At 39.6% G+C, this 25,979-nt stretch overlaps 2 protein-coding genes across 4 annotated transcripts in view; one reads left to right on the top strand and one right to left on the bottom strand.

The window, feature by feature from the left end:
• The first annotated feature begins 465 nt into the window (after positions 1–465).
• aldh5a1 (aldehyde dehydrogenase 5 family, member A1 (succinate-semialdehyde dehydrogenase)) lies at positions 466–23,273 on the top strand. Of its 2 annotated transcripts, XM_038710348.1 has the most exons (11): positions 466–595; positions 674–916; positions 6,544–6,627; positions 7,311–7,481; positions 8,893–9,009; positions 9,113–9,256; positions 13,569–13,712; positions 14,405–14,563; positions 16,600–16,763; positions 17,929–17,987; positions 18,852–23,273. In XM_038710348.1, exons 2-11 carry the CDS (start codon positions 698–700, stop codon positions 19,061–19,063), a joined length of 1,473 nt encoding a protein of 490 aa, XP_038566276.1. In that variant the 5' UTR covers positions 466–595; positions 674–697; the 3' UTR covers positions 19,064–23,273. The 2 variants fall into 2 exon arrangements, with proteins under 2 accessions (XP_038566276.1, XP_038566275.1); XM_038710347.1 differs by having other exon boundaries at positions 517–916.
• kiaa0319 (KIAA0319 ortholog) overlaps positions 21,657–25,979 on the bottom strand; it is a 32,236-nt gene continuing 27,913 nt past the window's right edge. For both annotated transcript variants that reach the window (XM_038710344.1, XM_038710345.1), the window contains one exon: positions 21,657–24,446. In XM_038710344.1, the coding sequence (XP_038566272.1) occupies positions 24,289–24,446 (158 nt within the window). In that variant the 3' untranslated portion in view covers positions 21,657–24,288. The remainder of the gene's footprint in view (positions 24,447–25,979) is intronic.

Raw genomic sequence — 25,979 nt, forward strand, 5'->3', positions numbered from 1 at the left:
CAAAAATTTGTTATTTCGAGATAATGCCATAAATAACTCGGGATCTAGAGAAAACAAATTAAATTATATTGTTATTGGGAAAACAGAGCAAATAAAATGTATTTGTTGGGCCCTTTAGGGCTTCCATACATATCATATATAAACTGTGCGTCTGTTCTTTAAATATCTGGCATCATGTTATGTAGAAAAAATATGAACTTGGTTTGTGGTGAGAGTTTTTTAAAAGACCAATAAATCACAATTATGAGATTACAAATATTTTCTGAGTATCAAAAAATATTTGTAATCAAAATAAAAAAGGTCAAATTTCACAATTACCAGATAAATTATAAATTGCGAAATTATGATTTTACATCTCACAATTGTGACTTTAAGCAATAAATAATAATAGCATTGTTACACAAATTCTGACTATCTGATGTATTTTTGTTTTCCTGGTGGCTTCTCTATTCCACACATTAAACGCCTCAGCGTTTGTGTTTGTGCGGTGTCACGTGGTAAACGCGTCTCTCCTCCGGACCGGTTGAAACCGACAGAAAGCTGCAGCAGGTCAAAGATCTGCAGGGCGACGTAAAAACCCTTCACCCAGCAAACAGTGAGCGTCTTTACACACACATTCACGCCCGGTATGTCCTCTTTTTGTGTGCTGAGGACTCGCTGCTTCCTCATGCAGGTCTTCCCCAGCCTGCCCGCCGTCATGCACAGACGCTACAGCCTGGATGTCGCCGCTCCGCTGCTCCGGACGCAGGGCTACGTTGACGGCCGCTGGGTCTCTGCAGCATCGGTGTTCCCCGTCCTGGACCCGGCCACCGGGGAGGAGATAGCCAAGGTGTCAGACTGTGGCCCGGCTGAGGCCAAGCAGGCTGTGGACGCTGCCTACAAGGCGTTTCATTCCTGGAAGCAGTACACTGCTAAGGTAGGCTAAACCGCCACAGTCGGACTCCATTTGAAAAAAACTCAATTTAATGGAAATGTTGCATATCCGTCAGAAAAGGACACACAACACTGCAACACAGGGTATTTAGGAAAGGATAGGAACTAGAATTTAATTCGGTTTAAGTATAATCCACCAGAAAACCCAATATTTAGATAAAATCCAAAGTTTCATTTAGTTTCGTTTTGCCTCCCGCCCCACGCTTTGGGCATAAGATGCATGAACATGGAGTGCTTAAAGCCTTACCAACAACCACGCACGACTTGCCAAGTGTTAGCCATCCTGGTCCTATAAGTTGAAGTGAAGATAGTCTCTCAACTATTCAAGAAATGTGTTGGGTTCTTTCGTAAAACATGAATATTTGCCATTAAACGCGACAGTGTTAAACTGAAATATTTCAATGGAGGGTCATGTGACGGCATTTGCTCTCTGAACGGTGGTGTATTTTGTATCTGAGGCAATCTGATGTTGGGCCTGTTAATAAAGTGGTTTATGAGAGTATTTGAACCTTTTTATTTGATTTTCTGTAATTCAGCATATTATCAGACATGTATTACTCAACACAGTTGATTTTTTTTTTTTATTGATTTCCAAAGTCTAACAGCAACAGTGGTGGAATAGAAAAAGTCCTGCACCCAGAACCAGTACTGAAGTATTAGTATCAAAACATAAAGTACCCAAAGTACTCCTTGTGCAGAAGGGTCCATTTTAAGATAATATATAATTATATTACTTGATTGTGAAAAGTGATGCATTATATGTAATCTAACAGTAATCTAAAATAATACATCATAATTAATTAGTCAGTTATATTTTCTAGTAATGATCTGACTCTAAGTAACTAAAGTTATCAAATATAGTGCAGTAAGAAGTACAATATACAAAAAGTATAAAGTAGCAGAAAATGTAAGAACACAAACTTTACATGAATACATGAAGTCATACTGCTGCTCTAGCTTGTCAGGTTGACCTGTGAGTTTATGGTCAGTGATTACAGTCAGTTATCACACACAGTTATTAAACCTCTTACAGGGTACCTGAAAGAGACGTCATCTATTTCCATATGTTGCTCTAAAACCTGTATGTATGTATGTATGTATGTATGTGTGTATATATATATATATATATATATATATATATATATATATATATATATATATATATATATATATATATATATATATATATATATATATATATATATATATATATATATATATATATACACTGCTCAAAAAAGGGAACACTAAAATAACACATCCTAGATCTGAATGAATGAAATAATCTCATTAAATACTCCTTTCTTTACATAGTTGAATGTGCTGACAACAAAATCACACAAAAATTATCAATGGAAATCAAATGTATCAACCCATGGAGGTCTGGATTTGGAGTCATACTCAAAATCAAAGTGGAAAACCACACTACAGGCCGATCCAACTGTGATGTAATGTCCTCAAAACAAGTCAAAATGAGGCTCAGTAGTGTGTGTGGCCTCCACGTGCCTGTATGACCTCCCTACAACGCCTGGGCATGCTCCTGATGAGGTGGCGGATGGTCTCCTGAGGGATCTCCTCCCAGACCTGGACTAAAGCATCCGCCAACTGCTGGACAGTCTGTGGTGCAACGTGGCGTTGGTGGATGGAGCGAGACATGATGTCCCAGATGTGCTCAATTGGATTCAGGTCTGGGGAACGGGCGGGCCAGTCCATAGCATCAATGCCTTCCTCTTGCAGGAACTGCTGACACACTCCAGCCACATGAGGTCTAGCATTGTCTCGCATTAGGAGGAACCCAGGGCCAACCGCACCAGCATATGGTCTCACAAGGGGTCTGAGGATCTCATCTCGGTACCTAATGGCAGTCAGGCTACCTCTGGCGAGCACATGGAGGGCTGTGCCCCCCCAAAGAAATGCCACCCCACACCATTACTGACCCACCGCCAAACCGGTCATGCTGGAGGATGTTGCAGGCAGCAGAACGTTCTCCACGGCGTCTCCAGACTCTGTCACGTCTGTCACGTGCTCAGTGTGAACCTGCTTTCATCTGTGAAGAGCACAGGGCGCCAGTGGCGAATTTGCCAATCTTGGTGTTCTCTGGCAAATGCCAAACATCCTGCACGGTGTTGGGCTGTAAGCTCAACCCCCACCTGTGGACGTCGGGCCCTCATACCACCCTCATGGAGTCTGTTTCTGACCGTTTGAGCAGACACATGCACATTTGTGGCCTGCTGGAGGTCATTTTGCAGGGCTCTGGCAGCGCTCCTCCTGCTCCTCCTTGCACAAAGGCGGAGGTAGCGGTCCTGCTGCTGGGTTGTTGCCCTCCTACGGCCTCCTCCACGTCTCCTGATGTACTGGCCTGTCTCCTGATAGCGCCTCCATGCTCTGGACGCTACGCTGACAGACACAGCAAACCTTCTTGCCACAGCTCGCATTGATGTGCCATCCTGGATGAGCTGCACTACCTGAGCCACTTGTGTGGGTTGTAGACTCCGTCTCATGCTACCACTAGAGTGAAAGCACCGCCAGCATTCAAAAGTGACCAAAACATCAGCCAGGAAGCATAGGAACTGAGAAGTGGTCTGTGGTCACCACCTGCAGAACCACTCCTTTATTGGGGGTGTCTTGCTAATTGCCTATAATTTCCACCTGTTGTGTATTCCATTTGCACAACAGCATGTGAAACTGATTGTCAATCAGTGTTGCTTCCTAAGTGGACAGTTTGATTTCACAGGAGTGTGATTGACTTGGAGTTACATTGTGTTTAAGTTTTCCCTTTTATTTTTTTGAGCAGTGTATCTATCACCAAAGAGCTGGACAATATGGCCAAAAATGTTATCACTGTAAAAAAAAAATGTAATATCTGTAATTATCAAGATAAATGTAAAATCATTATTTCTTTCAGGTTTAAAGGCTGATTTGTGCTCCTGAGTGAAAGTTGAAGAAACCAGATGGTTAATTGTGTTTTTTGAGGCAGAACATTAAGAACAGTTATGATAATATATTTTTTAACATATGCACGAGTAAAATTAAGTAAAATCTTCGGCCATTCAGTGTTGCCTTGCGTACAGAGATTTCTTCTGATTCTCTGAATCATTTAATGATGTGATGTTCAGTAGGAAATAGGCAGACATTTTGTGGTCGATAACGATATCAGTAAAATTCCACGATTCTCAATACCAGTTTGATACCACGGTAAAAAACAAAAATAAATCTCATGTTGGGGGGTGCTCGAGAGCAATGACATTAAAACGCACTTTTCCATGAGCTCTGCATGAAAATAACAATTTTGTTACATTTTAGCCCCTAAAACAACCCAACAGCTGAATAAAGTGCATCCCTAACATCTTATGTCACAGTAGCTGCTGTCCCTTTTTCTTTTTTCTCTATTTTTTGAGTAACGCCTGCGCCTATGTCAAGCAAACAAAGGCCTAAAACCTCGGGACTCTCCGGTGGTGTTGTCACCCGCAGACACGCTGGCCGTCGCTACCATAATGGAGGCCATCAAAGAACAAACTGTCATGGCAGAAGACACGGTGATACTGTCGACAGACCTGCAGGCGAAGATAGAGAACCTCTCCAAGGAGCTGCGTGGAGAAATAGCCATGGTTGGCTCCGAAACACAGGAAGCTTTGGAGACTGCTAACCAGGAGCTTAAGCTACAGACTACATCATTACGTAGCCTGGAGGACGGCGTTAACCACTACTCCGACCGCCTCGTTGAACTAGAGTCACAACTCTCTGTGCTGTCTTCTCAAGTCAACCAGCTAACATTCAAGACGGAAGATCTAGAGTCAAGGCAACACAAAGATAATTGCTGTATTATCGGTGTGGACGAAAGCCTCCGGGATATTTGCATGGAAAGATCAGTGGCAAAGCTACTGCAAGATTCACTGGGGCTGGAATACACTCCAACACTTGATCATGCTCACAGAAGCCTGCTGCCTAAACCCAAACAGGGGGACCCCCCACAAGCGATCATTGTGAAGTTTCAAGATCATGTTACCTAAGTGCTCCCTCTAGTCAACTGTCTGACTAGCCCATTGCTATACCGCTGCAGAATTGGATCTGTTTTTGTTTGTTTTTCTTTTGAGAGGGAGAAGATTTTTTTTTTTCTGCATAGTAACCTCAATTTTGTGGGGCTAAACATACTCGAAAACTCACCAAACTCTGCAACATAATTCAGGCGCGGTGAAAAATTTGTTTTTTTATGGGTCTCTCACATGGGCGTGGCAAAATCACTCACAAAAAAGCCTTTTGGAGCGATGCCAGTCACCCAACAGGAAGTCAGCCATTTTGGATTTAATGGTCCTTTTTGGCAATTTACACACTTTGTACTTGAACAAACTTCTCCTAGGGAATTAGTCCATTTGACTTCAAATTATCGCTGTGCAGTCTGAACCTATTGACAATTAAAAGTTGCACAAACGGTAAGTTTTCGTTCACGAGCGTGCCTGTGGCATGGCACCGAAAATTGACGATTCACCAAGAAACAGGAAGTTATAACTTCAATATACATGCTCACATCTGTACCAAATTTGATATGGATAATAAGAGTCCTGCTCTGAACACATCCATATGCCAACATTCACTGACAGTCATAGCGCCACCTGCTGGCAACAGGAAATGTCATGTTTTATGCTACAATGGACTACTCCTAGCAGGTTGGCCATATCAACTTCAAAACTGGCAATAGGAAGTGATCTTCCACGAAGCAGCCCCCGTTACCTCAATGTACAAAATGTCTGGGGCACATGTACCATGTCCAGATATACAAAAAAGCCTCTTGGAGCGATGCCCTAAACCCAATAGGAAGTCGGCCGTTTTTAATTTTATGGTCATTTTTGGATTTTTTTTTATACACTGCGTACTTTAACAAACTCTTCCTAGAGAATTGGTCTGACCGACTTCATATTTTCCCTTCCTAATCTAATTCCATTGACGATTAAAAGTTGTAAAAACGGTGAGTTTTTGTGATATCCAAAATCGATGATTCGCCATGAAAGAGGAAGTTGCTGTAACTTCAGTCTACATGCTCACATGTGCAAAAAACTTGACGTGCTTGATAACTGTCCCGCCCCAAACACATCTGCATGCCAATATTCACTTACAGTCGTAGCACCAAGTGCTATGTAGCAACAAAGTGGACACAGGAAGTGATGATTAACACGTTTGTGCAGCGTCCGAAGCGAGTGGCACAGCCGCCCAACACTGCTTGCAGCTTTAATTCTTAAATTGTGACTTCAGTAAAGATGTCAGTCAGTACTATAGTTACTAACCTGTTCACTTAATAAATTGTGAGATGTTCCACCAGGTGTTTTCTTTTAGCATTTCACAACTTTTTGTTGTTGTCTTTTGTTGCCACTAGTCCCTACTTTTTAAAAACATGTTGCTCACATCAAATTCAACATGAGCACATCATTTTCCGTAAAATATAACATTTTTCAGTTTCAATATTTCAAAATTGTCTTAATCACTGTTCATGTGAAGCCAAGTTCAACTTCAAAACATGAACTGTTTGCAAAGAAAAAAGCAATTAAACCAGCTCCAGTGATGGAAAATGTTTTCAGTGTCCGGACTCCTTATGTGATCTGATTGGTTGTCCTGCAGGAGAGGAGTGTCCTGTTAAGGAAATGGTTTGAGCTGATGACGCTGCACAAAGAAGACCTGGCCAAGCTGATCACGTTTGAGAGCGTGAGTATCAAGCAGAGACAAAACGCAAACTCTTGGTGCAAAGTTGGAGGTTTCATAGATTTTAAAAGCTTAATGTATCACATCTTTATAAACGTGTACGCTTGAGGCTGTGCAACGTTTCCAGATACATTTGTTTTGCTGCATAATATTTATATTAATTTCTTCCAGATTGTTCAATAAGTATCCATATGAATCTATTCAAGAGGTTTAGAGGAGAAAATGCTTAATAATAACAACTATAATAAATCTCATGTGGGATGGGCCAGATGTTTGGCATGAAACATAAAAAGTAAACTTTGTGTTCTTTTTTTTTTTTTACAAATGTATGACCCGTAACCAGCGATGCTACCTATCCATTTCCTATCCTAATATCTTGTGAGAGGCGAGTTGTTGCAGGAAGACACCGGTGGAAACGAGGGATGAGAGGAGATGCTAGCGGGACTTTATTTCCTAATGTTACTCCAACACAACAAACTCCTCTATCTATCTCTGACTCACAACAACAACTCACCTCACAAGATTTCAGAGCAAGAACTGTCGGTAGTTAGACGGTAGTTTCCGTTTAAAAACAAAGGCAGTCAGCAGGAGTCCCTGTCTGAAACTGTTGTCTCTTGAGTCTGAACAGATGCTGCTGTTAGTGTGTGAGTGGCTGTAGTTTCATTGTTTGATGCTGTGTGTTGCAGGGGAAACCCATGCGGGAGTCTCTCGGGGAGATTGCGTACTCTGCCTCTTTCTTGGAGTGGTTTTCGGAGGAGGCTCGGCGGGTCTACGGCGACATCGTCCCGTCACCTGCCAAAGACCGTAAGATTTTCCTCCTCAAACAGCCTGTGGGGGTTGCCTCCATCATCACACCGGTGAGCAGCCAATTAGGAGGTTATTTTTAGCCATGCTGTCAACCTGTCCAAAACATTGTTCAGACTGAAATATCTCAACAACTATTGAATGGATTTCCATGAAATTCTGTTTATTCATGTTCTGCAGAGGACAAATCTGTCTGACTTTGGTGATCTTATTTTTTTAATCTAGCGCCATCATCAGGTCAAAGTGTAAATTTGTACTTTAGTTTATTCTCATTAGCCTCAGCAGCACTTTGTGTTTAATGCAAAGCAGAAAATGTTAGCATGCTAGCAAACTAAGCAACAAGCAAACTAGGATGGACAACAATGACTTTCTTGTTGTTGCAAGCATTTAGCTCAAAGCACCACTGTGATGGCCTCACAGAGCTGCTAGCATGGCTGTACACCAAAATGTCCTTTTTCAACGGCGCTGGTTAAACTTTATTTTGGTTTCTATTGGTTATGTGTGGCTCATCCTGCAACACTTGTCTTTGTAAAGAGACAAACTGACAGAATAAAGTTGCTAACCTGCCTGTCAGCTTGCACTGGGCTGTTTCAGTGGATTTACCATAAAGGCTTGAATACGTGTGCACTCCAAATGTAGGTGCGGCTAGCTTAATTGCCTTCTCACAGAAACACTCAAAGCTGTTCTTTTCTAAGACGTCAGTCACAGATGGAGTGGATGTGCTGGGAGACAATTCAGCAGAACAGTATGCAAACGGCCATTTTTACGTCTTTCTCGGAAACTTTAAAATGCTTCCACACTGCCGACATTTCAACGTAATTGTTCAGTAAAATTTATTCGGCCTTTTGACATATTAGGCCGAACACCGAAAGCATTTTTTTACTATTTTCGGCTGATTAATTTCGGTGGCCCAACATTCTGTGCATCCCTAAAGTGAACATCATGCTGTGTTGAAACCAGTGACTGAGACCATAAACTCATTAGGAAAGTGTTCACTGAGGTACAATCCCACTTCTTTCTGCAGCTAGTGGAGTCGCCCTCTGCTGGCTGCTACAGAGAATGCAGGTTTAAGGTGTCAATGAAATAATTAACCGCAGTTGATTAAACGGAGTAAGCAGAATTTGGGCAATGACTTCTTTTATTTTTCTAATTTGCTTCTTAAGCTTGAGAGACAACGAGGAGTGCTGCTTCGTCACGCAGCAGCAGCAGATGCCATGTGTTTGATGAGTGAGATGACAGTAATCTGTTACCACAGTGTAACAAGAATTGATTCCTCACCTTACATTACCGTTATTGATCAGTAGAGTAATGCACTGTCACTTCGACATAAGAACAACATTACACAGAGTTAATTAGATTAGTTGTTAATATAAAACATATTGATAAGCGGAGATTTTAAGTCTGCAACTTGTCATTTGAAAGCGGGAAATGCATTAATCTGGTAACTGCTGTTTTGTCCCACAGTGGAACTTCCCCAGCGCTATGATCACCAGAAAGGTTGGAGCTGCTCTGGCCGCCGGCTGCACGGTGGTGGTCAAACCGGCAGAGGACACGCCGCTGTCGGCGCTCGCTCTGGCTGAGGTCAGGTTTTAATACTCTCTATTTGAACCTCTGTGCTGTTTAGTTTCCAGGTTTTTCTGTAACTTCACCAAGAGTTTGAACATTGTGATGTGGTGTTGTGCAGCTGGCGGAGCAGGCGGGGATCCCGGCAGGGGTCATAAATGTGGTTCCCTGCTCCAGAGAGAAGACGCCGGCAGTCGGGGAGGTTCTCTGCACTGACCCACTGGTGGCCAAAATCTCCTTCACTGGCTCCACTGCCACTGGCAAGGTAAGCTCCTGAGTCCTACCTGCAGCGCCCTCTGCTAGTTGTCTGCGAGAGAGGGTGACTTCATGTTTGATAAACACTGTTTGGTGAACCATTAACGTCCAGTCGCGGACTGTAGCACCTCTCACTAACGCTATATAATATTAAGATTGCAAATTTGTCACACTGTCATAAATGTCTGGAAACATTACTATCGCCACGCCACCTGAGCTGCAGTCTGCAGCCGGACCCTTCTCGACTGGTCTGCGTCAGTGAATGTGCAATAAAATAAATACATGTCAGTGTCAACGTTTTATTGTTAATGAAAACTATGAAAAAACATTATTGTTAACTGAAACAAAAATGAGGCTTTACAAAAAAAAATTACTAACTGTAAAAGTAAAATTACAGAGTAAATGTCTGTTTTTGTCTTTGTCATTTTATTTCACAGGGCCTATATAAGCCTAGTATTTTTGGTGGATATGTAATCCAGTTTCTTAGCTGCCAGTTTATAGTCCATGTCCTTCGCCAGGCATCATGGCGGTGAAAGTTGTGAGAAAGCCACAGAGTCCCAAAGACTAAAACTAATAAACACTAAACTAAAATGAAGAATTATCCACAAAAAAACCTAAACTAGCAAATATCATTCTGAAATGGTCCATTCTGCACAACGAGTACTTTTACTTGTATTTACTTTCAATGTATTTTATTTCTAATACTTTTACTGAAGTAAACTAGAGCGGATAAAGCGATTTTTGAAAACAATCTAATTGCGATTTAATATACAATAACTTTTTAAGCTCTTCTGTATTATTCAAAACAGACAAGCAATAAATCAGTGTACAGTATGACCAACACAATATTAGATAGTTTAAACATACACGGTTCTTTCTTGTAGGCGAGGCCTGTGTTATGATGAAATTAGGTGATGCATGAATTGCATGAATTATTATTCTGAGCAAAGGTGGAGAAGAAATATCAAATTACAGTGGGTACGGAAAGTATTCAGACCCCTTTAAATTTTTCACTCTTTGTTTCATTGCAGCCATTTTCCAAAAATCAAAAAACTTCATTTTATTTCTCAGTAATGTACACTCAGCACCCCATCTTGACAGAAAAAAACAGAAATGTAGAAATTTTTGCAAATTTATTAAAAAAGAAAAACTGAAATATCACATGGTCATAAGTATTAAGACCCTTTGCTCAGTATTTAGTAGAAGCACCCTTTTGATCTAATACAGCCATGAGTCGTTTTGGGAAAGATGCAACAAGTTTTTCACATCTGGATTTGGGTATCCTCTGCCATTCCTCCTTGCAGATCCTCTCCAGTTCTGTCAGGTTGGATGGTAAACGTTGGTGGACAGCCATTTTCAGTTCTCTCCAGAGATGCTCAATTGGGTTTAAGTCAGGGCTCTGGCTGGGCCATTCAAGAACAGCCACGCAGTTGTTGTGAAGCCACTCCTTCGTTATTTTAGCGGTGTGCTTAGGGTCATTGTCTTGTTGGAAGGTAAACCTTCGGCCCAGTCTGAGGTCCAGAGCACTCTGGAAAAGGTTTTCGGCCAGGATATCCCTGTACTTGGCCGCATTCATCTTTCCCTCGATTGCAACCAGTCGTCCTGTCCCTGCAGCTGAAAAACACCCCCACAGCATGATGCTGCCACCACCATGCTTCACTGTTGAGACTGTATTGGACAGGTGATGAGCAGTGCCTGGTGTTCTCCACACATACCGCTTAGAATTAAGGCCAAAAAGTTCTATCTTGGTCTCATCAGACCAGAGGATCTTATTTATCACCATTTTGGAGTCCTTCAGGTGTTTTTTAGCAAACTCCATGCGGGCTTTCATGTGTCTTGCACTGAGGAGAGGCTTCCGTCGGGCCACTCTGCCATAAAGCCCCGACTGGTGGATTGCTGCAGTGATGGTTGACTTACTACAACTTTCTCCCATCTCCCGACTGCATCTCTGGAGCTCAGCCACAGTGACCTTTGGGTTCTTCTTTACCTCTCTCACCAAGGCTCTTCTCCCCCGATAGCTCAGTTTGGCCGGACGGCCAGCTCTAGGAAGGGTTCTGGTCGTCCCAAACGTCTTCCATTTGAGGATTATGGAGGCCACTGTGCTCTTAGGAACCTTAAGTGCAGCAGAAATCTTTTTGTAACCTTGGCCAGATCTGTGCCTTGCCACAATTCTGTCTCTGAGCTCTTCAGGCAGTTCCTTTGACCTCATGATTCTCATTTGCTCTGACATGCACTGTGAGCTGTAAGGTCTTATATAGACAGGTGTGTGGCTTTCCTAATCAAGTCCAATCAGTATAATCAAACACAGCTGGACTCAAATGAAGGTGTAGAACCATCTCAAGGATGATCAGAAGAAATAGACAGCACCTGAGTTAAATATGAGTGTCACGGCAAAGGGTCTGAATACTTATGACCATGTGATATTTCAGTTTTTCCTTTTTAATAAATTTGCAAAAATTTCTACATTTCTGTTTTTTTCTGTCAAGATGGGGTGCTGAGTGTACATTACTGAGAAATAAAATGAAGTTTTTTGATTTTTGGAAAATGGCTGCAATGAAACAAAGAGTGAAAAATTTAAAGGGGTCTGAATACTTTCCGTACCCACTGTATAATATGAGAAAGATAATTTGAGTCAAGTCATAGCATTAAATAATATATGATATAATATCAGGTCGGCCTACAGAGCACAAGAAAAATTAAGTTCACCAGAGTGTGTAAACGCTCAATACAAAACCCACAGTTCAACCACCGATTAATGAGTCTCTCAGTTCAAATCTCCTAGGAGTCCATCTTTCTGTATCACAGTAAGCAAACACAAAATACTCAGTTTTAGGTTCTATTCAAAAGTAAGCAGCACTGGCTGTAACCAGGCAGTAACTCGGGACAGACTACGCCTCTTTTGGACTTGTGAGTTTGGTTTGAAACGCCGTTTCACAGATATTTCCTGAGCTGACTGGTGCCTGTGTGTGATGCAGGCGGCGATCGCCACAATAAGCGTACCTTACCACACATTTTCCTGCCCGTCAAAGCGGCGGATGGCCCGACGATTTCACCCACCACCAAGTTACTCGCGGGTGGTGGCTGCTACTTTCATTCCCTGTGTGACACTAAAGTTTCTGTAGTGTCAGCTTCTGTCAAGCTTAAGGCCGTTGGACAACAAGAAGTCAAGGTACAGCGTAACGTGGAAAGTTGATGCTTCTTCTGCAGAGTGCTTTACTTTTTCGTGACATGTGACCAGAGTATAATCGCAGCTTTTGTGATTAGAAAATCTTGTTTTATCATATTGCGATAATATTGCAAATGCAATTAATCGTTCAGCCCTAAAGTAAACTTTTAAATGCAGGAGTAAGAAGTATTATTACTTTTACATAAGTAAAAGTACTTCTTTCACCACTAACTTCTGCCAGACTGTGAAACTAAAATGCTTTTTGAATGACTTGACTTAAGTCAGGACTGACACTTACTTAAAGAGGTGGTATTCTGCTTTTTAGCTTTTTCCCTCTTCTTTATTGAGTTATACATCTTTTTTGTGCATATACTAGGTTTGCGAAGCGAATGCCCACAGAAAACTCTGCTCTGAACTGCCTGAAAACAGCTTGTTTGTAGTCCAGCCATTTCCCTTAGCTAAACGCGGATCATAACGCTCGCCAAACGACTACTCCGACACGCCCTCAAAAACGCCGGTGGAAAAACAGTGAGCTGCAGCACACAGCTCTCCTCTCCCTTCCAAACACTAGCTACCCTCCAGGCAGTCAGTGGACATAAAGTTGTTCCTGTGATGTAGAGACAGAGTTCAGTTAAAACTTTATGGATGAAAGATACTTTTGTTACAGATTAATAACTCACCACTCTGAAACTCCAGTCTATGTTGCTAAGCTAGTCGGCAACATGTAGCCTACAGCTGAACTGAAGCTGTTTACCAGCTTCTCACGACCCGCCCTTCTCTGCTTCTGATTGGCTAGTAGTCCTTAACTAGGAACTGAGCATGTGCAACTCCCAACAAAGATCATTTAGAGACAAGATGCATCACTCCATAGCTAAAACGAAGCCTTCAACACAGGGTGACAAAAATATGATGTTTTTTGAAAATTAAACCATGTAAACCTGTTCTGGTACAACCCCTAAATAAGATTATGAACCTGAAAATGAGCAGAATAACACCTCCTTTAATATTTACTCTGAAGATGTTTTGCGACTTGTTTTCATTCCCAGAGTTTCTCACCAGCAGGAATACTTTTGTTCATTTTCATAATAATAGGTGACTGTGTAAATGTTGTTGTTATTATTATTCCATCCGTTCAGCAGTTAAATCTCCTCCTCAGGTGCTGCTGAAACTCGCGGCAGACACTGTCAAGAAGGCGTCCATGGAGCTGGGTGGCCATGCCCCCTTCATTGTGTTCGACAGCGCTGATGTTGACAAGGCGGTGGCCGGAGCCATGGCCTCCAAGTTCAGGAACTCTGGACAGGTAATACGAGAGCACAGCGTCGGAGGTGGGACTCTATTCTGTCCTATGGAAACAGCTCAATGGTGCGTGATGAAGCCATATCTTCCGTGTCATGTAAACGGGCACTGTTTGATTGGGTTTAGGCACCAAAAGTACTTCAGGAATACATGTTTTGGGTTAAAAGAAGTACGTTAATCCAGGACATTATCTCAGGGGGCGTGTCACGTAGCCTGCCAGACAGCATAGACAGATAGGACAGCCCATAGAGCAGGTGCACCGAGCCAGTTTAGCACTCCGCTAATTTGAATTGGAGTAAAAAGATTTGCTCATGCTCATTGATAATGCAGCTCTTCTTTAAAAATGTTATGGGACCGAATGGATTAATTCTGATTCAGTGTCATTTCATTTAAGGAAAAAAATAAATAAATAAAGATAGATAGATATCTAGATAGATAGATAGATAGATATATCCACTGTTTTACAGCTGCTTCTCGCCGTTTTATGTTACCGTAAGTGACTTTTTTTTGGACAAATCTACATTTTTTTCCTTTGAATTTGTTATTGTGCAAATGAACCTTTCTCAAAGCATTTTGTTATTTAACATTTCTTGCCTAAAGAACAGACATGGGGAGCAGAAGAAAATTGAATGTTTTGGTCTGCTGTTTTGACACCGAGGTCATGTGGTTATGTTTTCTGTCGTCTTCTTCTTGTAGACGTGCGTGTGTTCGAACCGGTTTCTGGTGCAGAGCGGCATCCACGACCGTTTCGTGGAGAAGCTGAGCCAAGCGATGGACGCCGAGCTCCATCTGGGACATGGCTCAGAGCCCAACACCACCCAGGGGCCGCTCATCAACAGCAGAGCTGCAGAGAAGGTAAACAACAGTACAGATTGGAAAAATGAAGGGTATTTATTATCATTCATATAATGAGGTCACTTATTTTTGTTATTGTTTTGTTTCTATAACGTATGATGGTGTTATTATGTACTGTATTGGTCTGAATATAAGAGAACCCTGATTATAAGATGACCCCCCTTTTTCAAGACTCATTTTTGGAAACCAAAAAGAAGACCAAAACTAGTTTTTATAAAGAAAATAATTTTATTTGAAAATATTTCTAATAAATTCAATTTTATTTGTATAGCGCCAAATCACAAGTTACCTCATAGCGTTTTTCATAAAAGAGCAGGTTTAGACCGTACTCTGTGATGATAAAAACACATTGAATAAAACAACAAGATGGTTGTTTAACATCTGTTAAATAAAATAACATTTTCAATATGTTTTTAAATGAAATGGTCACATTTAAATGACCGCTAAATAATATGTACAGTGTAATTTATTTGTGCCCATTTTATTTAAAAAGAAATCAAAAACGTTATTTTACTCAAAAGATGTTAAAAACAACAGCCTACCATGGCATCATAACTGCTCCTCAGCTGTGGCTGTATATTATCATTTAAAGAGCTAGTTCCTGAAAATAAGAGGTAATTTTTAAGACGCATTTCCAGGGGGAAAAACTGTCTTATACTCGGACCAATACAGTATTTCTGAATTTATTTTCTTGCTTTAAAAGGATTTTATTTACCTGATGTTTGTATATTGTTTGCTTCTGTCTGCTGTGAAACAAATCACCTACCCCCTATTTAAAAAAAAACCCAACTAATTATAGATAGAGATATAGAGAGAGAGAGATATAGAGAGAGAGATATAGAGAGATATATAGATATATCTCTCTATATCTATATCGAGAGAGAGAGAGAGATAGATATATAGATATATCTAGAGAGAGAGATATAGATATATCTATATCTATATCGAGAGAGAGAGAGAGAGATGGATATATAGATATATCTAGAGAGAGAGAGATATAGATATATCTATCTATATCTAGAGAGAGAGAGAGAGATGGATATATAGATATATCTAGAGAGAGAGAGATATAGATATATCTATCTATATCTAGAGAGAGAGAGAGAGGTAGATATATCTAGAGAGAGAGAGAGAGAGATATATATCTAGAGAGAGAGAGAGAGAGATAGATATATCTATATCTAGAGAGAGAGAGAGATAGATATATCTATATCTAGAGAGAGAGAGAGAGGTAGATATATCTAGAGAGAGAGAGAGAGATATATATCTATATCTAGAGAGAGAGAGAGATAGATATATCTATATCTAGAGAGAGAGAGAGAGGTAGATATATCTAGAGAGAGAGAGAGATAGATATATCTATATCTAGAGAGAGAGAGAGAGGTAGATATATCTAGAGAGAGAGAGAGAGATATATATCTAGAGAGAGAGAGAGATAGATATATCTAGAGAGAGAGAGAGAGAGAGATAGATATATCTATATCTAGAGAGAGAGAGAGATAGATATATCTATATCTAGAGAGAGAGAGAGAGAGAGATAGATAGATATATCTCTCTCTCTCTAGAGATCTAGAGATATAGCTAGAGAGAGAGAGAGATATAGATATATCTCTCTAGCGAGATAGATATAGATATATCTAGATCTAGAGATATAGATAGATATATCTATCTATATCGAGAGAGAGAGAGAGATGGATATATAGATATATCTAGAGAGAGAGAGATATAGATATATCTATCTATATCGAGAGAGAGAGAGAGAGAGAGATATCTATCTAGAGAGAGAGAGAGAGAGAGAGAGAGAGAGATAGATAGATATATCTCTCTAGCTATATCGAGAGAGAGAGAGATAGATAGATATATCTCTCTCTCTCTCTAGATATCTCTATATCTCTCTCTCTCTAGCTATATCTCTAGATCTCTAGAGAGAGAGAGAGAGAGAGAGAGAGAGATATCTATCGAGAGAGAGAGAGAGATATCTATCGAGAGAGAGAGAGAGAGAGAGAGTTCAACACCTGACACCTTCTGTCTCCCAGGTGGCCCAGCAGATAGCAGATGCAGTGTCCCGGGGAGCGAAGGTGTTGAAGGGAGGGAAGCGTCTGGACGGCTCCTTCATGGAGCCCACTCTGCTGGCCAACGTCACCACAGAGATGCTCTGCACGAAGGAGGAAACCTTCGGCCCGCTGCTTCCCGTCATCAGGTCGGCACGCCAACAGGAATCAGCTTTACTCGAGTCTCTACAGTGTATTCATGTCACGTGGATTTAACATTCAAACTGAAGTATTACACATGTACATACACTAGGGATATGCCACATATTGTCTATGATGATATCTTAATAGTTGTCGTTAAAGACGACAAACTACCCACTGCACAAAATATCAAAAATATGAAAGGCTCCAGGAAAAACTTAAGAACTCCTAGTACATAGGAACAGATAAAATTGTTTACTCAGACCTATAATGTTTGATGTCAGTAATACTGTGCTGGTGATTTCAGTGTTTTCACTGAAATGTTTTGGTTTTAAATCCAAAAAAAGACCTGTTTCCATTTATGTCATTAGTAAACAACAGTTAATATCCTATTAACAAGTAGGGGTGGGAATCACCAGAGGCCCCACGATACGATATTATCATGATATTTATATTGAGATATATTGCAATTTATTACCTTTTTCCAACTTCCTATTAGGTCCCTAAAGTCAAACTTTGTCAACATCAGTTTATCTAAAAAGATACATTCCTCTGTTTGTTAATATCACTTTTTCAGTCCTCCTATATGGTCCTGTTAAGTTTTCTAGTGGACTAAAAAAGCAATAGATTTTATTATTCTAGGTACAAAAAGTTAAAACTCCCATCTGCAATTTATATAATAAAATATCGATACTTAATATCACAAAACTATGCTGTATTTTTTTTCCCCACCCCTGTTAACAAGCGTTTTGACAAAAATTCCAGAAAATATCTAGATATCATTTTTATATACCCCTAATATACCACATACAGTTACTGCTGACAGCTGAGGAAGGTCATTATAAATAAATGTTGTTTGTCTCTTAGTTAAAGTAGCTTCAAACTCAGATTTTGGCTAAAACAAGAGGGCAACTGCATTAAAATAACACCAGATATTTCTTTGTTTATCACCATTTTTAATTATAAATGAATTACAATTTTCATTTCACATAAAGAAACTCTGACCATTTTGAGTTTTGCTTGAGTTTGTCATTTCATTTCATACTGTATATGAACAAGCTTATAGTGGAAGGAAATAAAATGATACCTGTGAAAGCTGCTGTCAGCTGCTTGTATTCATGTGCTGAAGAGGTTTTGTTGACCAACCAGAAACTTTTTGTTTCTGATTTACAGGTTCAACACAGAGGAAGAGGCTCTGGCGATTGCTAATGCATCTAATGTTGGACTGGCAGGTGAGTGCATCTTTCTGAGCTGAACTGTTTGTTAAATGATAGACTATAAAAACAAGTCTGGGCAGTGATGTGAAAGTCAGCTTCTGTACACTGACGATCCAGTGCATCTTCAAAGACAAACAAGTGATTGGCGGAGGTGGTGATGCATCCACTAAAGTGCTTGTTTTTGCCACTGAAAGGTTTAGATTGTCATCATTAAGTGTCTGACAACGTTATGGAATGGATCCTAACAGAGATTTACCCTTTTTTAAAAAGAGTTTCATCCTTTTTTGTATAACCAGAAACTGCTATATCGCTCACCTAAACTCCACCAGACTCCATTGGTCTACCTGATCTACCACTGCCTCCATCGCTGTTTTGTTATTGTGCGATATTGTTGCTTGCGTTTGTTTGTTTGTTTGTGACCAAAGTCACAGATTAACACCAAAGAAACCAGAGGTAGACCAGTAAGGTAAAATTACTGTTTTTATCAATGGAGTCTGGTGGCTTAAAGGAGAGCAATTTAGTGACCGTTTCTGTTTAAACAAAAAGTATTTCACTCTTTAAAACAAAGGTCTCTCTCTGGAGGGGTCTGAGTCTGTCAGTCCAGGTTGAAAAATCCCAATGTTGCCCTTTAACCACCTATTTTACTTCTCAAGATTGGTGGGTTTTGAAAGCCACTGATTAAGTCAAATGTAATGAAAATAATAAGGGAACTGCTCTTTGCCTGCCCTCCTAACTTAACATTTGGAGGAGCCCTTGGAACAACATTGTTGACCCATTAAGACCTGTTCTGTTGGTCTGATCTCAGGACAGTCTTTGGTTTTGAAGATCTCCTTCTCTTGGTTTGTAAACCCTGACGTGCACGTGTTTTTCTGATCTCAGGTTACTGCTACTCGCAGGATGTGAGTCAGATCTGGCGGGTGGCAGAGGCGTTGGAGGTGGGGATAGTTGGAGTCAACGAGGGTCTTATGTCCACCCCAGAGGCCACATTCGGCGGGGTCAAACAGTCCGGTTTGGGCCGTGAAGGCTCCAAGTACGGCATCGAGGAGTATCTGGAAATTAAGTACATGTGCCTCGGTAGCCTCAAACCATGATACAGGACGCAGCGACGTCAGACGTCCAGTGGTACTGCACTCTCAGATGAAATAAAATTAAATGCAGTAATGCAAGTTTTAATTGGTTTAAACAATAACACAAAAGAACCCTTAAAATTAGAGTCTGTGTTGAAAACAGTAACGGTAATTCACAAATCATAAAAACGGGTCCGAAAAGTGAAACAAGGTCCTTTTTTAATTTCTCATCTGTTGCCTTCTCATATGAAACTGTTGTTACGTAGAATAAGACAAAAATCTTTTAGGCAATAATTATCTCACAAGTTCAGTTATTAAGACTTTTAGGTAAATGTTTCTTTTTATTTAATTAATCTAGATACTGAAACATGTTTAACATTTACATCACAAAAATATTTTATAATCAGTATGCTGATGGTATGTTATGCATTAATAGTGCTAAATACAAAGATCTAAAGGAAACTCACTTCTGATTGGCCAGAGGGATTATGTTAAAACCAGAGCAGAACACACAAAAAGACTTACTCAGACAAGCAACACAAAAGGTTAGATTTAAGCTTTATTGTTCATATTTACAACAATAAAAACTTTTACAAGAGGAAAAAGATTTAAACTTGATGAGTTAGGCAAAGCCATCTTGGATAAACTTCCCTTGAATAAAAAGAAAGATGAGGACAGACATGCTAATGTTAGCTTTATAGACTGTATATAAAAAGGTTAGCCTACACTGATATAGCAGCATCCGGGACAGTCTCCCACACAGTGGACGTTCCAGTCCTGAGCGGGGCTTTTGCTAGTGTAACCTGCAATGGCACAGAATTATGTAGTTTGCCTTGTAAATAAAACTAGGTTACTGCTGAAAGTAATAGGCTAGTTGGCCAGGCCTGGTAGCAGCTCACATCAGAGAAGATAAAGTTTTGCAACTGTCGTTGCACAGAGGACATATTAAACACCAAACCGTCCAAACTCTTCTTCATCCCTATATTAGAGCCTGAAATCCTAAGACCAACAGACGAGCTGTGCCTAGTTTCTGCTGTCCAAAAATCTTATGTACAATACATGCTGACATTACATGAGATATGAAAAATAAATAATGAACCTCTGGCCTATCACAATCCAGGATTCTCTGTGATCATGGTATAAAATCCTTGGTGGTTACTTTTCTACTGGTTGCAGGCTCTATTGGGGGACTTAATACTGACAATTGTGGCAATTGACAATACAACACAATCTTATTTGGGCATGAGCACCCAATAGAGAGCCTAAGTCTGTTCTTTCCGCTCTGACCTTTTTTTGGACAAAATATGTATGGTAGCCAACGGCGAGAGACAACTAATGTTTAAATTCTGTTTGAATTGTGTCCTGAATTACACACATGCTGTTTGTCAGTTTAAAAGATAATTTAAGTCAAGAAAGTCGCAACTCGTCATAAAACTATAAAGAAACATTTAGTTTTGTGTGAAATCTCTCATCTCGCACGATATACGTCACCAACATGTTAGCGCTGTAATGCTAAGCTAATGTTCATTGCTTGCTTGCTACTACCTCGGTAGCTTAGCTATATTCCATCCTGGTCCTGTCATCACATCACCTACCACATGGAAGCTCTTTGACGTTAGCTTCAGTAAATTTTAGTTTACAGTTTTACGACATATTGACTTTCCTGACTAAAATGATCTTTTAAATTGACAAGCATGTGTAATTTAAAAGCTTCAGTAACATTAGCTTCAGTCATTGAGAGAAGCTATTATGACATCACACATGGGACTTTTGGATTTCTGGTTACGTATATTCAGTCTTATACTTCAACAGTATTACAACAGACTGAATTTCTTGCCTAAAATGATCTTTTAGACTGACAAACATCATGTGTAATTCAGGGAACATTTCAAACGGGATCAAAAATTATATTATATTGCAAATATTTTTTCTGAAATAAAGGTCCTATGGTGGTCCACCAGAACGGGAGCAGCTTACGGGAGGTGTTTCTCTATTGAAATGCAAGGAATTACTAATTATTTCTATTTTCTTCCAAATCAATTGCAAAACAAACTTTGCATGTTGGAGATGGCAAAAATGTACATTTCATACAGGTCTGCCCCCTACAAAATAAGTTGTTTTTAGGCCACTTACAGGCTTTGTACTTCAATGATCTCCTGCTACAGAATAAATCGGATCAACTTAAAATTTCTGCAGTGCAGTCTGAAGACACCGCTTTAGAAAAGTTCCGCTGTGAATTTTTGTTTATGGGCGCAACCGTGGCGCGGCGGCGATCATCTGTTTAGCCATGAAACAGTAAGTTGTTGTAACTTCACTGTACATGCTTGATAAATGCCTCGCTCTCAAGACATCTACATGTCAGAATCCTCTCATAGTCGTTGCGCTACCTACTGGCAACAGGAAGAAGCTGGTACTTTCGTATTAGTAATTTCCAAGTCTAATATATCAGAGCTTTCCCAGTTGTAATTACACGTTGGAAGTTGACCCGAAAGCCATTTTACAAGGGGAAATTGCGATAACTCAGATGACGTGAAGGCAGCTTTTTATTTCCCCCTCCTGAACCTTCTCCAGCAGCACATAGATATTTGTTCAAAACAGAAAGTGGCACACTTAGCCATGGAGGAGAAGGTAGATTGTAGATTTACTGATTTAAAATAAATTTAAAAAGCACAAAACCTTTAGCTAGTTTTTCATAAAAATCATTGTTGTACTGACCATCCTGATGTCCTGTAGTAGGCCTGTTAATATAATAACAGTATTTTTTTTATGATATGCTGGCATATTTGAACACATAGGGTTCAAAAGTAAGTCACAATTTCATTTGTAATAATTCATGGGCCATTTATACAAAACAAACATTTTTCTTCTGTATGGAACATTAGCCCAACACCTTGTTTTTAGGAGTCAGACATTTCATTAATAACTGTTGAGTATTTCTAAAATATAAATGTTGAATACATGGCCTGATGTCAATATTGTTTGAATATGCACCACATTTTTGGGAAGAAATAGATATGAAATATCTATTTAGCATATTTCAGTGTGTAGATAAAAAATAATTAGTTTTTGAAGTTAAATAAATTCCTTGTTACTGTGTTGGTTTTAATCCTGGCCAAGCTTTTTCTGAGCCTCTGTTAAAGTAAAATTATGGTTGCCAATGTCAAGTGCCATTTAATTGATTTTTATTTCTTACACTGTTGAACAGTACTTTGATTAATTTAGATTTTATTTAAGAGTACCGTAACCCTCTCTGTCCTCCAATGGGTTAACTTGTCACCTTGCTGTACTTAGGACACATCACTGTTGGGTGTGGTTACAGGTGTAGCATCAAAAGAAAAGGGCAGCAAACTCTTCCAGCCTTGAGCATGTGAGCAGCACAAACCAGTGTAATGAGTGGAGCTTTGTTCTTCGTAGGTCCGTTAGCTTGATCGGATTCCTTTGACATGAAGCAGGATTTTCAAGGTTTTAAAGCTGGCTTAAAATGAATCGTTCTCATAAAGATTAGAGTAATTAGGAGTATGGTTCTCGTCATTTTGAGATAAATTAAAAGATGCATATGAGATTAAAAAAACCTGTAATTACAAACTACAGATCTTGTTCATCAACATTTTAAACCAGCTTTATAAAACACTCCAGAGCCACTTTATTAGGTACAATCTGTTGCAAATCAATACAACAGCTCTGCCGTAACATCTTTACAAAGTTTATAGTGTTCAGATGATGTTGACATTGTCAGAAACGTGTAAATTCACTTACATGTTAATCACTGGGGTCATAGAAGCATAATATTAGAAACACTTCTTAATATAATGCAGTCGAGTACGACACTATGACCTCAATGCTAAAACACATAATTGATATAATTGGTAATAAAAAACCTCTGAAAGTTTTAGCAAGTGTACTTAATAAAGTGGACACTAGTTGTATGTGCTTATGTCAAATCAGCAATACAAAATAACCAGGGTCCATGTGTGCAAATGCAGAAGAGTAAAGAAGTAAAATGTTTTAAATTTTTTCTTGACAGTAACTTATCTTCCTCTGTCCACTGTTTGTTTGTACTGCCAGTTTTGTTCTCTGGGTTTGTACAGCAGATTGTGTCTCTAATATGATGTGAAACTGGTTCTAATTGTAATATACTGTTGTAGTCAAAGTTAATGTGGGGGGAAAAAGAATTAGTTTTTGTATTTCTGACTATAAATATTAATGGAAAATTAAAGAGGAAATTGTCATATTACATCTTGTGATGATTTTTTTCTTTTTTTGGTAAGTAAATTAAATTCTTGCCCAATTTCCATGGTTGAAAGTTACTGTTGTGTTCACACTTCTTTTGAGCTAACAATATTAAAAATATAATATGTATGAATGAATTAAGGACCTTCATAGGGTTCAGTTGATTTGTTAATTCACACTAAACAAGCACAGAAGATTGACTGACTTTAACGGTAGTCCACAAACCAACGGGTGACATCGCAGCGGCTACTACCACTCCTTTTTTTTTTTTTTAACACTCGGCGCTTAGAAGAGCTGCTCACTTTCACCAGACTGTTTGTCAGTCACTTTCATTTTTGGCAGCTCTTCCAAGCACCAAGTGTAAAAGAGCAACCTAACAGCTAGCTAATAAGGCTAATGTCGTTAAACGCTTATCTCTACTGAGATGACTTATCTTTCAGCGATGTTAGCCTTATTTTCACAACTTAGCTAGCTATCGTTACATATATGTATCGCGATGTAAATAAACAAACTTGGGAGTTGTTGGAAGGTGGATTTTTTTTCTTCTTTTGTTGGAGCTAGGCCAGCAGTTTCACCCAGCTTCCAGTCTTTGTGCTAAGCTAGGCCAGCCTCCATCGTGGACCTCTCTTTTCATGCAGAGATGAATCTATAAGTCTTCTCAGCTGGCTTTGGGGAGGAGGATATGCCAAATTCTTCTTTAAAGCCTTCCATAGAAGTCTGTATTTAAAGAATATGCCGAAACATTGAGGTCGTCCTATCAAAGTATCTCGCAGTTTTGCCCAAATTTGGACGTCAAGCTTAAATTTTTGTGTAAGGATTTGCAGGTGTGTCCTCCAGGTCGTAAATTCTCACATCCTTCGAAGGAGTTTGACTCTGAAATGATACACTGGTTCATTATACCGACCTGACAGGACTCTGGGTAATAAAGTCCTTTAAACTTTAAAAAGTTAAATCATCTCGCAGCCAGAGTGCAAACATCCCAGACGAGTCCTTTCCATCACCAGGAGTCAGCCGTCCCGTCAGCCGAAGGCATTTCCATTTCGGGTGGCCTGAGCGCTGAGCCGGTTCCTGCTGCGGACGGGTCGATCCCGGCTGAAGATGGTGTCCTGGTCGCTGTCCAACTCTGACTCAGACATCATCAGGCTGGAGTTGTGCTCTGTACTGCGGTGTTTGATACCTGCAAAGAGGAAAGGTGTCACTTGCTTCCAGTTACGCCCCATGTGAACTTATTTCGGGAAAAATATGTACGGTAGTCAATGGCGAGAGACAACTTATTTTTTGATCCAGTTTGAACTGTGCTCTGAATTACACAAACGATGATTGTTAATGTAAAAGGTCATTTTGTCCGTAAAGAAAGTCGCAGTTTGTTGTAAAACAGAAAAGTTACATTTAGTTTTGTGTGAAACCCGTTGAATGAACTACAGTGGGGAGAACAAGTATTTGATACACTGCTGATTTTGAAGGTTTTCCTACTTACAAAGCATGTAGAGGTCTAATTTTTATCATAGGTACACTTCAACTGAGAGAGAGACGTAATCTAAAACAACAATCCAGAAAATCACATTGTATGACTTTTAAATAATTAATTTGCATTTTATTGCATGACAACTATTAAGTAAGGGGCAACTTATTTCAGATAAAATATGTACAGTAGTCAATGGCGAGAGACAGCAAATGTTTACACACACCTTTGTCAGTTTAAAAGATAATGTTAAGTCAAGAAAGTTGCAATTTTTCTTAACTGTTGAAGTATCAGACTGTGAAAATACGTAATTACAAAAGACCACAAACCCAAAAGTCGCGTATGTGACATCATAACTGTTTCTCTCAGAATGAAACTAACATGAGTGAAAGTAAAGTTACTGAAGCTAATTTGACTGAAGCTAACATCAAAGAGCTTCCATGTGTAGATGATGGCATTACAGCACTAACATGTTGGTGATGTATATCGTGCGGGGGCAAGATATGTCGTTGATTGAGTGGTTTTACACAAAACTTAATGTTACTTTACTGTCTCTATGGACTTATATTATCTTTGAAATTGACAAACAAGTGTGTGTAATTCAGGGCACAATTCCTACTGGATGAAAACATTAGTTGTCTCGCCATTGTACTACCAAACATATTTTTCCGATATAAGGTGGGACTTAGTCTCTTTATTTTAGTGCTTTCTTCTAACGTGTAACTTATGCGCTGTAGTCCTTCCTCTTTCTGGACTAAAGCTTTCCGTTTGTGACACCAGGTGCCAGTAAAAGCAAAGGAACAAGATGATAGTACGACTATTAGAAAATCATTACCCATCCTAAATAAACACATTCCATGTCGTTTCTTTCTTTTTTGGTTAACTATCAGACTCAAAGACATTGCATGGACAGTGTCTCCTTAAGAGAACAAAACTAAGAATATTAGAATTGCAAACCAACCAACAATAACAGCCAACTAAAACCATGATCAATGCAAAATAAGTAAAATGAGTAAAAATGTGATTTGTTTGGTGTTTTTGTTTCCTGGATGAATGTTTGATAGTTCATGGGCCAAGCCAGAATTTGGTACCACCTAAAGTGGCAAAATCTCTTTGGCACCAGTTTGTAGGGCCCCTACAAGTACAAAAAGACACATTTATATTAACTCATATTGATATCTCATACGGGCATTAAATCTGGTAATTTTTAACAAAGGTGACAGTCAACAATTTCACAGTGTCTTATTG

The sequence above is a fragment of the Micropterus salmoides genome, unplaced genomic scaffold (assembly GCF_014851395.1).
Source record: "Micropterus salmoides isolate LMB-PRFRI ecotype aquatic unplaced genomic scaffold, ASM1485139v1 Ms_hic_scaffold_11, whole genome shotgun sequence".
NCBI lineage: Eukaryota > Metazoa > Chordata > Actinopteri > Centrarchiformes > Centrarchidae > Micropterus > Micropterus salmoides.

Bases quoted from the DNA above. Each gene is read 5' to 3' on its own strand.
- aldh5a1 (XM_038710347.1), top strand. From the start codon at position 629: ATGTCCTCTTTTTGTGTGCTGAGGACTCGCTGCTTCCTCATGCAGGTC. The intron at 6,628-7,310 runs GTGAGTATCAAG...TGTGTGTTGCAG, and splicing joins AGCTGATCACGTTTGAGAGC to GGGAAACCCATGCGGGAGTC. The intron at 13,713-14,404 runs GTAATACGAGAG...TTCTTCTTGTAG, and splicing joins AGTTCAGGAACTCTGGACAG to ACGTGCGTGTGTTCGAACCG.